The sequence below is a fragment of the Necator americanus genome, chromosome I (genome assembly GCF_031761385.1).
Source record: "Necator americanus strain Aroian chromosome I, whole genome shotgun sequence".
In the NCBI taxonomy this organism is placed as follows: Eukaryota; Metazoa; Nematoda; class Chromadorea; order Rhabditida; family Ancylostomatidae; genus Necator; species Necator americanus.
In genome coordinates this window covers 22624981-22642311 of record NC_087371.1, presented here as the reverse complement: position 1 = coordinate 22642311, position 17331 = coordinate 22624981, and the positions used below count along the sequence as shown (strand labels likewise).

The 17331-nt window shown below is 42.6% G+C and overlaps 2 protein-coding genes across 3 annotated transcripts; both read right to left on the bottom strand.

Moving 5' to 3' along the window:
• Positions 1-93: 93 nt before the first annotated feature.
• On the bottom strand, positions 94-14481 carry RB195_006543 (uncharacterized protein; the record flags this gene model as incomplete). Of its 2 annotated transcripts, none has more annotated exons than XM_064179693.1 (17): positions 94-317; positions 379-554; positions 1088-1188; positions 1364-1495; positions 2150-2255; positions 2863-2978; positions 3038-3124; positions 3312-3393; positions 3735-3847; positions 3910-4092; positions 4867-5007; positions 5316-5481; positions 5545-5605; positions 9039-9124; positions 9859-9923; positions 10050-10229; positions 10937-11125. In XM_064179693.1, 17 exons carry the CDS (start codon positions 11123-11125, stop codon positions 94-96), a joined length of 2208 nt encoding a protein of 735 aa, XP_064036629.1. The 2 variants fall into 2 exon arrangements, with proteins under 2 accessions (XP_064036629.1, XP_064036628.1); XM_064179694.1 differs by lacking the exons at positions 9039-9124; positions 9859-9923 and adding exons at positions 609-666; positions 14412-14481 and having other exon boundaries at positions 242-317; positions 10050-10162; positions 10937-10997.
• Positions 14482-15585: 1104 nt separating this feature from the next.
• RB195_006542 (uncharacterized protein) lies at positions 15586-15930 on the bottom strand (the record flags this gene model as incomplete). Its single annotated transcript, XM_064179692.1, has 1 exon — positions 15586-15930. The coding sequence occupies one exon, from the start codon at positions 15928-15930 to the stop codon at positions 15586-15588; it is 345 nt and encodes a 114-aa protein (XP_064036627.1).
• Positions 15931-17331: the final 1401 nt, after the last annotated feature.

Genomic DNA, 17331 nt, shown 5'->3' with positions numbered 1-17331 from the left:
CTTCTCTTTGATACAGATGTTGCTAGCACAAGAACCTGTGGACATTAGTATTGCCAGTGAATGGGAATTTAAAAACAACCTTGAGATAAAAAATCATGAATTTTCACACTTGTACTCTGACGGAGGCGGTTGTTTGAATATATTTATTCTGCTCATAGAAACATTATCAGCTGAATCATCTAGGACCTCTTGATCTTCAGGATTAAAGCCCGCATTAAACACTTGATATGTCCAGAAAAAGCTACGATAACAGGTTGTGTGCTCCAAGTTCGAGATTTCCTTTGTGCACCTGCATGTGAAGATCAAGGACGTCCCTGCTGAAAAACTACAATCACGATCAGACTCGGACGGTTTTCGCGAGCACTCCACCCTCCTCACCTCGCGAATCCATCGCCGCAGATTTGGCAGACGCAGTTGGTCGTGCTTGCGTGCTTCCGTACATGGTTCTCGAAACGGCTAGCAGTGTTGAACGAAAGTCCACATAACGGGCAACGTCTCTGCGATTCCGTATGGGACCTACTGTGTGAGAGTAGGGCAGATGGCGAGGAGAACACCTGACAGTAATTCTTTTTTAGCGGTGTTTCCTCTCTCCTCCTCAGCTAACATACCATGGAGCACTGCTGGCAAGGAAACAGCTCAGTTGGCGACGGCGTGTTCGAATTTGACCTTGAATATGCTGAGTAAAGGGTCCAGAAAGCATAAAAAATCACGAAAACTCATCAAGTTCTGAGAAACGTTCGAGACTTCTCTCTTTGTGCTTCTTACCTGTTTTGCTCAAAGAGTTGTCAAAAGAAAATTAATCGGATTTTACTATTTTGAGACTAATTAGGAAACAAGGAAAGATGAGCGGTATTTTGATGAAGATTTGTGTAGCCTCCGGAAAGTGAGTTTGTTTGAATATCCAACAGCTGCAGAAATCTTCAACACCTTTGTACAGAAAAATGAGAAATGAACGTAAGTTTTATTCTAGGTTTTCCTTGGAAGAGAGCATATCTTTGGAAGAGGAGGAGAGGATGCATATCGTTATTTCATTCATTTCTAGGAAACATTTTCATTTTCCCTTCGAAACCTTTTGCACAATATTTACCTGCTTTTTGTCTCAGCCGCATGTTTCAGAACGTGGTTCTCAAGCTGAACCGCAAATCGGAAATTCTCCTCACAAATTTCGCATGAGTGTAATGGCTGGTCCTGAATAGAAAGAGAGTAGAAACTAGAAAAAAATCTTCTTTGCAGATGTACTTGGTGCAACAAGTACCACTTATACGTTAAAACCACAATTTTTCTGCAAAACACCTCCTCCAATATTCGATTTCTGTTTTTGTATCGAAAAAACGACTGATGGTGATTTATAATCAGCTCTTACCTCTCCATGCTCCTCTGAGACATGCGTAAGAAGATGTTGGGCGAGCGCAAATGGACGGAGACAGTGAGGACAGCATCTTCGCTCATCGTGCTCCATCAAATGCACATTCAGCTGGTAGCGATTCACAAGCACCTAAGATGATTGATTTTCTATCTATTACAAAAAAAACAACTAAAAATCGGAGCCAGAACACTCTGATCAATGGTGTAACGTCGGGTGAAAGAACACGTACCAAATGGCGAGGTTTTCAACATTTAGCAGCTACCAGATAAGCACAGCTAGTGGCTGGCTTTCAGTGGCCAGATTGACAGAAAGAGGAGCGAGAACGGACGTGGTCTCTTCCCGTGCTCATTTGGTTCGGTAAACGGGAGCGCTCCCGCTCTCAACGGGAAATGGTGGCCAAGATTTCCTCTTATTGAAATGGAGAGGGAGAAGGGAGCAGTAGGCACCTGTAAGGACCATACCCTGCCGTCACGATATTTTGCCGAAACTCCGATCGGCACAGACGAAGCAGCAACCTCGAGATGCCCAAGCATCGACCGCGTCGTCGTCTGCCCAAGTCGCCGTTGATGTCGGCGGCTGCTTGACCGCATTGGTTCCGGTCGTGGAAGAATATCACTCGGAGGTGACATCGAATCGTTTGTACTACAACGGTAGCACAATAGAGACGGTACGCTGTTGTATACCTTTGGCTTGAGAGCTTCTAGAACCACCTAGCTTTACCTGAGGCCAGAGCAGAAAAGGCGCTTTCTGGTTATCGATTCAATAAATGGGTTGACATCCTACCTTTCCACATATTCCGCATGTTTGTTCACTATCTTCACCATCAGTTCTTCTTTCCATGTGGAATTGACAATGCAAAGATAATTGCGTCTCACTACGTATAGACTGCCTAAATAAAAAGATAGCGTTTCACAGAAGGTGAAGGAAAAAAGATGAAGCCGATGCTGGCACCAAAATGATGGCACCATAATGGTAAACAAAAAACCGGTCCAACTCATGACAGTATAAACAAACGTAAACAAAACCTTCTTCATTTCCCCCTCCTCCCCCCCCCCCCCTTTTGAAAGATAGCTGTGCTGCAATTACATAAACAGTTATGCACCTGGAATCGAACCAAAAGATGAATGAAGGTCCCACTTTGCTACTTTGAGTGCAACCGCTGCTACTGCAATTACACCACAATTCTGGTAGTTATGTGTGCACTCATTATGTATTCGATGTATGTGTATTAGATGAATATCAAAAAATAATAAGTAAGCAATTCAGTTAGGAATACAGGGTAAAATGTAGTTGGGGTGGGGGACCCAGTGGCGCCCCTACATCTAAAAAAATCAAATTAATCGGCCTAAGACCTAAGCAGATAGTCCTAGAAGATCTGTGGCATGTAAGCTGAAGTTACTATGAGAAGGATGTAGGCTAGAAAAATAAGGGCGCCATTGAGAGAGTCTGTAACAAAAAAAGAGGAAAAGGAGCCAAGTAACACTGAAAAAGCTTACCGACATACAGCACAGTGCATGTACAGATCGGCAGTGTGCATTCTAGTGTGCTTCTCAAAATCTTCGGCTGTTAGCAGCGGTGCTTGACATGCGGCACATGCATCCGAACGAGGGACCTTAATTCTGAGTTGCGTAGTTGGATGCGAAAATTTGTGATGAATAACTCCTCGTGTACCTTGCAGTGACTGAAGAGCCTATGCTCGTCCAGTGCATCTTCACCGTAACATTTCTCATCACAAACGGAACAGTGAAGTATTCGGATCTAAAGGGCGTCAAATGAGTTCAACCAGGTGGCTGCGACGCGCGGTTCGATTTAGGCGGCGCAGTTGTGAAGGACAAAAAGAGTGTGGACGGGTAGGTTGGACACATCTGGTGAGGACTATAGCCTTGATGAGGACTGCTATTCCGACTTATATCAGTTACGCTTAATTAATTATTCCAGAACATACCTCTTTCTGGATTGTTGGGCTCAGCAACGCTCCGTTTCGTAGCATAGTGGCGGCAGATTCCGTCTTATCAAAAGGCTGCTCTCTGAAGCTTCAGATTGATGGAGGAACAACGAAACACAAACAATGGAGTTGTCCTGATATTTCGATTGGGACTCTCCTCCTTTCCCGCTAACCGTAAACGCATCAAACGTGCAATATCTTATTGAGATGACCAGCGCACACTAGGAGGATTCCTCCTTTGTGACTCCTAATGAGGACTTTGTGCTCATTTGTATGTTAGCAAACATTCTATATTACTGAACCACCACCTCTGTGGGACCTATGGCTAGTCACACTATTAATAGTAGCGTTGAGGAACGAATTAAACTCTTTCGCGCCAGTTCGCGCCAGGAGAGTTACATCGAAAACAAGGAAGAAACGTGCCTGTCATGCACGAGCTGCACGTGCATAGCTAATAACTCCCTACTTTCGAACGCAACCCGACAAGTGCCGCATTCTAGCGATGTCGCCTCATTTGAGTGATTCAGCACGTGTTCCTGGAAGAGCATCAACTTGATTACGTCCCGAACCTTGCAAAAAAGGCATGAACTCAACCAACCGTGAATTCTTTTTGGGTTTCGCAGCTCTGCCCACATACAGTGCAGAGATGTTGCAGTTTGAGGTGTAGCTCCATGAAATGTTGCCCCAGGGATAGGCTGTCGCTGAAGGAGACTCCGCATTCCATACAAAAACGTAATGGTTTGCGGACTTCGAAGTGCGATATCACGTGAGAGAGGCGAGCCTGTAAAGGAAACCATTCGCGCTGTCCATAAAGATCGAGGGGACGTTGTTTCTCAAGAGCAGTGGGTTACTCCATAATTAATGCGGTTTTCTATACTTAGCCGACAATTCTAACTAAGTTTCTGCCATCGAAGAGCTTCAAAATTCTCCTACTATAAACACTAATGGATATTTTATTACTTATACTAATAACAGAAGTTTTAGAGCAAATCACAGTGGAAGTAACCGGTTAGTCCGGCTCCAGTGCAGTAGTATATTTTTTGCAGTACTATATTATACGTTGGCACTTCAAGAAGAAGTACGTGTTGCTGCATCTGAGATTGTAAACAAGACTGTTCGTAAATATCCATGGTTATCATAAATCTGACAAGAAAATACTGCTAATTCAAGGGCATTTCTTAGTTAACTCATCTATTCATAATTAAACGCACATTTTGGTTCCTTAAGAACCAGGCATATTTTTCACATTTTTTATTTTTCAATGTTTAATATATATAATGTAATATTATTTTTCATTATTTATTTATTTATTTATTCTCTGGAAGGAAGAATAACAACTTTCTCGAAATCCCTGTATTTTTCGAAACTAAGATCAATGAATTTTTCTTAATGTAAAACATTTTCTCCCTCATTTTTTACGATCTTCTTCCATCTTTCTGGGATACTTTGAAGGTCCCTCATCCAAAATTCACCCCACCGTGATGGAAGACTCTCTTTTTTACTGCCGTTAAAAAATAGCACTGCTTATGGGATGAGAAAATGTTTTCGGACGAACCTGAGCATCACTGAAAGACAACGGACAGCGAGGACATTTGGATTCATCGCGATCACTCAGATGACCTCGCATGTGAAGCACAAAGGCGGCGAACGAGGGCAGCACCGCGCAGCAGTGCTGGCACTCCAGTGACGGCACCGGCTGAAACACCAGCAATAATCGAGCCACTGAAGTGAGTTCGGAGACGCGATCCTAAGCGTTCGAGTGCTGTGCAGTTCCTCAAGGGAACTCTTGAAGTGCCATCAAATAGGAACAAGTAGGAGGAAAAGGTATTTTCTTCGTGGAGAGAAAGTGAATGAATTAATGTCACTGCCTTGTCCGGTCGTCGAAAATGTCGTCGTTTCACTCAATGAGGTGATTAGGACATTGCATTCGCATTTTTTTAAATGTTGAATGGGTCTCCGTTATAGCTCATTCGGGATCGATCCCAGCGTTGAACGAGAACTCACCACCGGCAGATGGTCACGAAGAGTGTGTGTTTGGAGTTCAGATATCGATTCGAATGACGTCCCACAGAATTGGCAGTCGAGTTTCAGCTCACCGCTCGGGCAGACCGACTTCACGTCATCGTCGCATGGCTCGGACTTAATCGAACATGCGTCCAGCTGCATTTTTCTGGAAAAGTGCAATTATTCGCTTGATAATGTTCGTATTAGTAATGGAACGGTTACAGCTTACCTCTTCTTCGCGAATATTTTGTTTTCATCTTGAGTCGGCTGCGAAAGTTGAAGCACATCATCTTAAAGCAATTAACCCGTCGCTTGGCGTAATTTATCCTCTACGTCAGAATTTATTTCCACTTGTCTAAGTTCCATTTTTGGGCGTTCATTTTCCGTAATTTTAGATAAATGAGTAAATAAATAAACTAATAACTCATGCTAAAGTTCTGCACTTGTCCAAACAACGCTGTTAAGTGCTTCTCTCAACATTCTCAAAATTCCTTCTATCTCGAAGATTTTTGTCCATGGAAAAGAATTATTTTTTAGCAGCTCACTCGTCGTTTTTATTTTTATCGCGTTTTTATTTAAATGGAATCAATAGTTATAGCAAAATTTCACTTTTGTATTTATTCGCAACGATTTGAGGAATCAACTCACACTTTGGTGAAAACCTCACCTAGATAGTAAATTTCTCGAAACTTTTGCCTTATAAAGTTCAAAACGCCTTTAAAAAATTGAACTGAACTTCAGCAACTCAAACGTATCCCCTCACAAGAAAACAACGTTTCGTTATCTATTGTACGGTTAAGCATAGATTCACTCAGAAGGATTGTTGTAGGCTGCAGAAAAAAGCACGGTTTTCAATCAGTCAAAAATTGCTAGAGGCTGCACTTCCATTTTTTTCGTCTTTGACTGAAACTGCTACAGGCTCGAATTTATTATTAAATCTCAATTTGGACAATAATGAGTTTTTTCTGAGTGAAGAGAAGAATTTTCATTATTTTTTGCTTGAAAAAAAAAGAATAAATATAGGTTTACCGACAGAGGAGAGAATAATGAAAATGGAAATGGAACTATGTGGAATTTTCTTCATGTTAAAAACAACGATCATAATTAGTAGTAAGAATAAACGTGTGATAAACAAATAAATAATTTAATAATTCTGGTTTATAACAGCAAGTGGTTGATGGAATCAGAAGCGTACAAAGAAGATCTGACAACGAAGTGGCGAGGTGTGTACGTACACACCTCAGCTCATAGTAGACAACACATGAGGTTACGAAGGAAAAAAAATTATAAAATGCAAATGCAGCCAGAAGCAAATTTTGATTGAAATACAACAGAAATGTTCTTGAAACACTAAACATAACTCTGAAATTTATTTTACGTTCAGTGAACTGTTAACTCATCTCGCCATCAGAAAAAAATGACGTTTCGTTCAGTGCTCAATTTTTTCAGCCGTTTTTTTTTTTGCCTGAAATTATCCTGATTTGTGACGGAAGATTACTGCAAAAAATACGCGCAATAAAAATCTTATGTGGTAAATCAGGCAAATAAGGGATTCAGAGCACACTCTATCACAATTTTATTTTAAAATAAAAATTAGACTTCCAAAGTGGAATGTTTCGCTACATAACTGAATTTCATGAATCCCTACGAATAAAAGTCATAGGGCTTCATGAGATTTAATTCTAATTGCTACGTTTAATTTAATTTGTGTAATAGTGTAATTATTTCCAATTAAATATTTGACTTGAATGTCATAATTTGTTAAATTTTGTAATCACTTGGAAATAAACATTTCTAGAACAAAGTAAACCACAGATTTGGGGTTATCTTCCAATTTTTTTCACCCAAACCCTTAAGATCAGAGATGAAGTTGCACGGTAACCCCAGTTATTTCAGAGGTTTGATGCTCATCCGATATCAGATGGCCGACACTCGAGCTCTAAAAAGCAGCAAGAAGCCTTTGTGGAGTGGAAAGAGGAGCACTAGGACAAATCCGTGTGTCGTGGGTGACAGATGGTAAGCACGTAATTGACATAATAGCTATGCGTGATCTTTGTATCCTACGAAAGAAAAACCGTTTTATATTGCTCTAGGCCCCAAATTTGATATTTCTCATCGCTTATAAGAGATATCGCTGCTTATCCAGCTTGAACGTATGTGTAATATCTAGTTTTTTTATGTTTCCATTTATTTTTTAATTAACTTAAAGCTTACGTAGAAGCTTACGTAACGTATGTGTGACGAAAACGTAAGTACGGATGAGAAATTTAGCAATAATGGAACTTCTATAGATAGTTTAACAGAAATTTTTGATGGATCATTACCCACCTTTCACCGGTTGCGGTTTCAACTGCTTCCTTCGCGACATAACGCTTCAGAAACGAAAAAACTTCGATTAGAATGGGCACAGGTGAAAACGAAGGTAATGTGAATTCGATGTAGTGGGCAGTTCTGGTGAAGCAGCTCGAATGCGAGGCAGTATTCGTGGAGGTCCCGGCGGACGGATCCCCAGGGATTTCTGTTGATTGGGGCGGTCGCGTTTCCCCCAGGGATTTCTCTCCTCTACGACCACGCCTTCCCACGAATTAATTAATTCGACTTTCATCACCCGTCACGCGGAATATTGCTCAGAGGTAAACGAGGAAGAGCGAAAGCATCGTAGCTTTCGAGATATTTGGCTTGCTGAAACAATTTTGCGCTCATTTGAGGTTATATTTGAATCTGAGTTCATAAAATAACCTCAGTAACTACATTGCTGAGCGTTTTAGCCCTCAATAGGCGCAATATTGGGTTCTCTTCAGTACTAACTCAAGTGGATTTTTATACCAACTCAACTTCTCGTGAATAACTACACGCCTTAAATTAATAAAATAAAAGAGTTAGAGTTATTTTCAAAAGTAAGACCGTATGGATGTTTGAAAGCTACTAACATTATTTGATTTAGGTTTTCTACAAGAGCTGGACGTGGTGGAAAGGCATCACTTTAATAATGTTTGTGAAGCACACTAAATGCTGTTTTACATAAGCTTCGACGATCCCTAGGGAGAACATGTGCAGCGGAGAGATTAGACGCACGCACAATGAAATTGCTCAGCAGCGAATGTGACTCGGAGACCGCTTAAGAACTGCAACACAGTCCATTGTCAGATGGGACCATATGCATCGTTTTTTCCATTTCATGTGATGTCACGTCGCTTCCGTTCGAAATGACACGAACGAAATCCGCCAAAGTACAATAGCGACACAGCACCCGATCAAGAGAGCCGCAATCACACAATTAGCATTTCATTGTGGGACCAGTAAACAAGATTAAGTAATACGCCCAACAAGAAAAAACGGAAAAGGATTCGTCTCAACAAATACGACCAGGCAGAAAGAAGAGGTGGCTCCATGTGGAGAATGTCCTAATGTGATGTCGGATTCCACGTGAGACGCCTAGTGATTATGTCTCTTCTAAAAAGTAACATACGAATGTATGCGCTCCATTTTTCTTCCTATTTCGTTTGCCACAGAAGTAAAGGTAAAGAAACTGCCTTTTTTTAAATTCTTCCACTTTTCCATTATATTCCGGCTTAAATTAAACGAAAATCACGTGAGGTCGCATTGTAGGAACGGACCGCTGACTTAGGTCGAGGGATATCTGTACGAGTTTCGGGTACATCTATCAAAGGGGGTGGAGTGTATGAAGTAGTATCGTAGGTCAAACAAATCCAGAGAACTGACCGCCTAGATCAGATACGATTTCATTCTCGGTAGTTGTGAATAAGTTAAAACGGATGAACCGCAACACGCATACGTTCGGAACAAGTCTAAATTACGAGAGTGTGCGAAAAGCGCAGAAACAACGGGTGCTGCTGAAGACTCGCGGTTGAACGCGCTCAGCCCCGAGTATAACAGCACTTCTCAAGTTTATATATAGCATCAATCTTCTCAGTTTTCACTGTTTTCATCTTCCAACTTCTAGCCTAGCAAGTATATAAAAAGATGTAAGTATATTAAGTATAGTACGGTCAGAACGACACGAGCCACGTACGCAATTGCGTACGCGGCTTCTCGAGACGCTTCGGTGGAGCGTGGTGATACCCTCGCTGGCACCACCCATCGCTCCAGTTTGCGATGGTCCCACACCGGTTCCAACTGTTGCCTCCACCGCGCCGTTTCGAGCGCGTACGCAAATGCACCGCAGGCACATCGTGATCCATGTCATTTTGACCCGGCTGTATATATTAAGTACAATATAATTCGGGGAAAATGTAGTTGGGGGAGGGGGCACTCAGTGGCGCCCTTATTTCACGATGTTCTAACTTTTTTCTATTAGTATCTTTAGTTTACATGTCATAAATCATCCTAGACTAATGCTTAGGCGTTAGGATCCGATTGATTCAATTTTTTTTTCGAAAAATAAGGGCGCCACTGAGTGCCCCCAACTACATTTTACCCTATGATTGTTACATTTTAAAAAGGCAAGAATTTTTTCTTTTTACAAGCGTCCTGCTCCTAAGGAGGTGAGACCACGAGAAAACAACTCTTTGTCCGAACAAACCTTGTGAGCTCGTATTGATTCGGTAAACTTATAGTGCAGTTTTCGAATACCACCTGGGCATAAATCTGTAGTTCGCTTGATTTACTTAATTAGTCAGTTAGACACTTAGATGGTATTCGTCTTAACCGATTGTGGATTTCGATTCCAGTGATTCATCTGCACTAGCAGTTGTCAACGAAAATATTCCTAACCTTCGTGAGTGACGGTGACGAGTCCTCTCGAGGCCATACCCAGCTGGTCCATCCGTGTTGCAAACACGTCGGTCCTCCTCGTTGTTCGTCTCCGGCGAATGCGTTCAGCATCTCTTGGGATAAATCCTTACGTTCATTTAGCCTATCTGTCCTCCTCACAAAAGAACCGGCCCACGTGTGCTTGAATTTTGATATGTTTTCCGCTGGGTAGCGAAAGCGAGAAAGGAAACGAAGATTCCTCTTATGTCGGAGCTGCGACGGCTATGTGTTGGTGCGCCAATCAAACTTCAGGAGGTATCTTTCAAGCGCTCCGTGGAAAGTAATTAAATTCTTGGACGCGCAGCGGTTTCTTCGGAAAATTCATATCATAACAACAAAATGTGCCAGGTTGCAGCACTATCTCTGTAGACCTTGATTCATGCACAGTTAAAGGCATCACCCCACGAATCTGAGGTGGTACGGATTTCAGGTGGAGTATTCGTATACAGGATGGGAGACTACGGAGAGGGGGTGATTCCGTCCATTTCTTCCTAGTTGCCGTAAAAAACGGCCCGGAAGATACGGCTTCAGGCGTTCTGGCGCACTATTTTCTACAAGAAGTTCGACTGGAGCGCTCCAGTCGCAGCCTTGTGCGGCGCCGCATCTTCCGGGCCGTTTTTTACGGCAATTAGGAAGAAATGGACGGAATCACCCCCCTCTCCATAGTCTCCCATCCCGTATACGAATACTCCACCTGAAATCTACACCACCTCAGATTCGTGGGGTGATGCCTTTAAGTGAAAATGACCTGACTTGTTTTGCAATTACGCAAACGATTGCCCTAGGGGCGGCGCGGCAGAGATCTCGCAATGTCTCCTAAGCCTAACTGGAGTTGGTGAGGGTCCCACCTTGACAACTCCGACCGCTTCAGCCCGAGTGAACATGGATCTGCTCCAAACGCAACGTAGACTGCGTGAAACAGAATCGGCTAATTTGAGAGCTCGCAAAATGACGAAGTGAGCTTGCGTTTGCGTTACAAGGATCCTCGCTGCACGTTGCGGCGTAACCGTGAGCACTCTTTCGTTCAGATACTCCATCAAAGAGTGTGCATTACGTCATCCCGCGACTAATGCGATTTTTCCAGTTCCACAAATTAGGTTCTGAAAGGGAATTTTAGAAGAGAAGTACTGAAAGTAAGCCAAGAAGAACGAGAAACGGAAATGAAGGAGAGCATGTGTTAGATTTAGGAAAGCTATCTTTATCTTAATTCTGAAAATACGAAGAGATTGACATGAAAATACAATAATTTTCCCAACTCTCTGAGGAAAAAGAAAGAGAGTGTTGAATGTGAAAAAAGGTATCCAGTACCAATGAAGAGTAACGTGAATTTGATTGTGAAGAGGTGAACAAAGAAACTACTGTCGATTACCAGCCTCCCTGCCAAGATTTTTTGTATTTATGGACTTTTATTAATTATTATAAAGTTTTTAATTCAATTTTGTTAATTATTACAAAAATTAAGTTCATTGACTGTTTATTGGTTGTTAATTAACCGATACGTACAATTTCAGATACAACTGTAAACGACCTGAATATGGATGCCGTTGCGTAAGCGGCGCGCTTGAAGCGCCGCTGCTCTTCTGCGGTTGCGAAGACTGCAGCGATGAATGGAGCTGGCAAAAGCCCCACCTCAATTCCAACCGTTCGCGCCACCGCGCTTCAAGCGGATGGAACCGAGGTGAACCTTCAGTTAGTTTTGGCCCGACTATGCACCTGCTCCTCCTTGGAGGTACCTGCGTATCCCATAGATTCACACGTTGGGCTGAAGCTGGGTTTACCGATCTTCTATTAAGACTTGCTCTAAAACGTCAGCACTGAGTACATGTAATCAAATAGACAGCAGCATTCAATACCAGGAGGAATTTAAAGCATTCGGATGGCAAAAATTCAGCCAAAGTTGTCGCTCAAACACAGCGTCAGAGTGGATCTCTATTCGTAACGGGTGCTGTGTACTCTACCGTAATAGGTACTGCTTGTTATGTGGTTTACAGTAAGAAGATCACAGCAGAAACGCAAATCCACAACAAGATAACCTCTCAGAAACTGGAATATGCACGCGAACATGTGTATCTCAAACACTGGGAGATCATTCCCATCAAGAATAATCGAACGGATTATTCTTGATGCGGATGTTCAGTGTGTTCATACGCCTAGCTAGAAAAATTTGAGTTCTTCTGTTGTAGTGATCCCTTAAAAGCATTGCCCCACAAATGTGGGGTGGGGCGGGTTTTAGGTGGGTTTTGCCTGTACGGGATCGGAGATTATAAGGAGGAGCGTGATTCCGTCAATTTCCTCCTAATTGCCGTAAAAAAACGGCCCGGAACATGCGGCGCGTACACAAGGCTGGCGCGCTCCAATCGAACTCGTTGTAGAAAATAACGCCCCGGAACGCTGGAAGTCGCATCTACCGGGCCGTTCTTTTATGGAAATTAGGAAGAAATAGGCGGAATCACCCTCCTCTCCATAATATACGACCCTGTGTAGGCATAACCCACCTGAAACCCGCACCACTCAGATTCGTGGGGTGACGCCTTTAATAATCAATGCACAAAGGAAAAATGGATCAACGAAATGGATGAAGAAATGAAGTAATGAGTTTACCTAATGAAACTATCTTTCACGTCCGTAGGATTTTCAAGTTGAAACCGCTGAAAATAGGATGGGTTTCTCGTAGGGATGTAAACAGTAGCTTCATACCTTTTGTGGAGTCGGGTAATTTCACCAGTAGTCTCCTTTTTAGGAATTCAGACAGTCATTCCTATTGATGTGGAGAGTTGCTTTAAAAATTAGTCACTCCGTTGTTTCTGATCCAACTCCAACTTTTCTATGTATAGAGAGTTGTTCGTAGAGTTTTCACTTTTCGCTGTAACAACTGTGAACTACGTCTTGAACCCTATCCACTAGCTGATAGAAAGCAATATCGAAAATTTCCACCAACGCTCTTTTCATCATACAGGATTAACTGGCCGTTATATTGCCTACAACTGTGATTCTGAGTGGAGCTTCAAATGCAATGGGTTCCTATTTGAGTTCAGAATTGATGATTGGATTTTGATCTATAGAGCACATGTTGGCTTAGACTGCATTCTAGAAGCGGCGAAATGGATGGTTCCCGTCGTCGTGATCATAATGCTGAAACGATAATAAATAGTGTGCAAATGCCAAAGATTTAAAGCGAACCGACAAAAAATACTCTGCGAAAAATACCCTTCTGCGGTTGGTTGTGTACGCAGCGTGCTCCGCTCATGCGGCTTCACGGTGGCGACAGGCCGCCTCTCCGTTCGATTATTCCTACACCAAGTGCATTCAGTTGAAATTACTTCTCCCACTAATTTTTAGAAGAAACTAACGAACAGAAATTGTCTTTCTATTTGTTGATTTCATGCAGTACCACGCGAGGAAGTTTCAGGATCCACTATTGGGATTCCAGATTGTTTGATAGAATAAAATCAGGTTATTGGATAGTGTTCTGAAGTGGTATTTGTACGGATCTCTCTTACGAGATCAAATCGATTCGACTCGATGTGATCTCGTGAGGGAGTCGATTAGTCGCGAGGCTACGTGACGCGTTTTCACGTGGCGGTTAGGGGCCACCTGTCGGTTAGGAGTCGCCTCTAGCAAATAGGCTTCATTTGTCCTTTCTGGGAGGACGCGAAGTCCTCCCATAACACCCGTATTAGTAGAGGCCTGCAACCTGCAAATGGGTTTTAAAATTGTACGCAAGATTGTAAAATTGTAAAATTGTACAATGATAGGAAAGAGTCTTCTGCCTCTGCAGGAGAGCCTGATAGGGTAGCGCTAGGAGGGACAGGATTGTAGGAGGCATCTAGGCTGCCGAAACGGAAAAGGACTAGCATGTCGATCTGTACATACAACACACGTGCGCTTGCACCGGAGCGGCCATTGGTGATCATCTCAAGACGACCGATGGACGACACCTTCCACATATATGAAAGTGGAGAAGAACTGTCCTCAGAAGTATGCGAGAGGAGAAAAATTGGTCCTCGTAAACACGAGTAAAAAAAACATACATCGACTCCTACGAACAGCTCACGAGCCGAATCGGACTTTACGCATGGAAGAAGTGGTCCGACGCCAACTTTGAATTTCCCCGTCACCTACACTCCAGGATCTAACTACGAAGAAATCGAAACCATTTACATGGGCCTAGAGAAGTTCTATAGAGAAAACTGTACCTTCTACTACGCCATTGTTGGTGATTTCAACGGAAATCGAAAGATGCTTGTGCTCAGATAGTCATTAGCGGATCCCCACACGAGGTACTTAATAACGTGCCTTATTTGCGACAGTAAGCATACGCACCGCTCTGCCGACGACCTAGGGGAGACAACGTCAGCAGCCCACTGACGGTCCAGAGGCGACGCATATGCATGCTCTCTTATCGTGGCACAGCGTTACTCCGTGGGAAAGGGAGAGAGGTCTCCGGTTCAAATCCTGATGCCCCAAAATCATCTGCAGATATCGTCGATTTACTAATTGAACGCTTGTCATCCTATGAATAAGGCTATACATCACTTGTCATATAGTAAAGTAAGGTAAGTTCTAGTAATTGTTATTTCCAAAATCAAAGAAACAGTAACATTTGGAATCTGGTATGTACTATCCTTCACTTCCTTCTCTTCTTGTCTATATTTCTCCTCTATTTTTGTGGCAGGCATTCAATCCCTCTTTCCAGAAGTCCTGCTGTGAATGTAATTCATGCAAGTAAAAATCCACCCTACAATCTATACACCATCGCCATCCATCTTCCGTCACCAGCTGCTTTGTAAAATCAAAAGTCGGGTCAAAACAATCCGAAGGTCTGTGCAGCTGTGTGAGCGGCTGGACTCGCGATGGAACCAGTGGTTGCGATTAAGGTGGCACCACCGCTAACTCAACTCGGAGTGCAGAAATGAGTGGAGCTAACGAGGGTTCAACCTCGATCGCAATCGTCTGGTTCACTGCGAGAGCAGCTGATTACGCAACTGCATCAAGCTTCATTTCAATCCGGTTATACCTATCGCCGTGCTCGCTTTAACACTCTGATAATCACCAGATGGAACGACACAATAATTAGTGACTGTTGAGTGCTTACACTGGGCAATCCTACAAATAATATGGTTTTTAGATTGCATTAATTAAAATCTCAGGAGTTTTGAAAGAGGAGTGGTGAACGTGTACCGAAAAAAGACAGAAGCGCATTGTAGGAAATGAAGAGAGTACATTTCAGATTCAAAAAGTTATGTTTGTCTCAATCCAGAAGAACAAAGGAAGAGCAGAAAAGATCAAGCGCCACATCATTCATACGACGACAAACGTTCATTTAGAGGAAATTCTTCTCGACTTTTGCAAAGAATTAGGGGGCACCCGGATTTGAACCGGGGACCTCTCGATCTGCAGTCGAATGCTCTGCCACTGAGCTATACCCCCACCGTTTGCAAACGGTTGTAGACCGCTTATCATTTGTATCAGTGTGGAGGTGACTCAAGCAGCCGAACTACGATGCACAGCGGAACCACGTTCTCTGGTAGGGACTTCCGAGATTCGACATTTTCAACTCCATTCGAAGACTAGTTGAACTATCATTCTTCACAGTCTTGTCAAGCAAGTCACTGGGTGGTTCCTCCTCCACGACGACAGCACGTTGGAGACGCTCTGTGATGAAAACTAAGCTTGTCTTAACAAGGCGTGCTAAGCATGAGGAAAATCTGCATGCCTGTCTGGCAGCATAATCTGTCTCAGCACTCCGAGACCTACCGTCGTAGACGTCAGATAGTGTGGCGATCGGTGATAAGCGATCAGATCTCGTGTTGTTCAAGACTATTTCGATTCTGGACGACATGAGTAGGACGGTAAGAAGATTGTCTTGAACTTTACTTTTATAGTGCGAGGACAAAACACTAATACGCCTTTCCGCATGCTCTTCTTGAAGCTGCAAAGACCATCAAATTTCTTGTTGTACACTCGTCTGTCGTCCACCCAGTCTATTTTTGTGAGATCCTGTCATCTCGTCTGTCTATTCCTCACCTCCGCCCTTTGAGCCATAAACGAATATGTGTCATCAACTGCAGCTCATGAACTTTACCAGCTGATCAAGTCAACATAGGAGTATTTCATGAGAGAGCTCGAGGAGGTTATCCTCTGAGAAGTCGTTTTGCACTCAGGGTCAAGCGTGCATTGGAAATTTCTCAACTGGTGGTGGTAAGAGGGATCCAGGAACAGAGGAAGGATCATAAGTATGATCAGAAGGGGGAAAAATAAAGAAAGCAAAAAGAGAAGGTCGAAGGGGTAGTCGACTTAAATAAACACATATAAGCGATGCAAAATGTTAGAAAAGTAGAAGGCGTGAAGTATTCTTCAAAGGTTTTGCATGTATAATTTTACACGTTTTGGTCAGGGAATAGTTTGGGTAAACAATAAACGAATGAATGACACTGACATTAAAATAAATGCGAGGGATCATGAGTACGAAAACAGGAAAAAGAGTATAAAGTATACACTGCGTTCTTGACTAAGCCTGAGAGCCTTTCTAGAAGTTGTTTCAAAAATAATTCACCAAGAAAATGGAAAATACTGAGTATGAGAAAGAAACAAAAGGAATGAGCATCCGTTATTTACAGTCAGCTGTCAATTTGAGGACAAACCATCGAATACTTAAGTAAGTACGTTCCATTGTAAATAACGTGAGAGAGTTGTGAAGAAAATGAAATGGAAAGCAGTGTTTAAATGCAATGAAAGGCAAAGTGTTCAGATGCAGACGTGGCTAAATAAAAACGTATGTCCAAATAAAAATCCAAATCACTGTCACAATCATCAAATCTAAGCATTACAAACTTCCGTATTATTATTTTATATTAAAAAAAATGGAACTAAGCAGTGGTAACTATTGAGTAATACAAGATCGTAGGCGACAGACTTCATCCCTTTCACAGCTTGAACATTGCTTTGGCGCTTCTCCGGAACAGCCAAATCAATATATTGCAGATCCGCAGTGCTGCGGAAACGTAGCGCAGGAAATTCGCTCAGGAATGGGCGTCAGGAGCTAACAGGAGTGTAAGAGCAGTGAGTGGAAGTAGTGGAATGGCGGAATAGAAATGCAAATTCGCTCACTTAAATTGGTAAAGGTAATACGGATAAACTAGTTTACGAGTGACATTTAACTATCAGTGAGTAGACCAAATATCACGCATGTTTATGAGCGATTAGAAGACTTCGATAAGGGCATCTGTATATTAGCTATTAG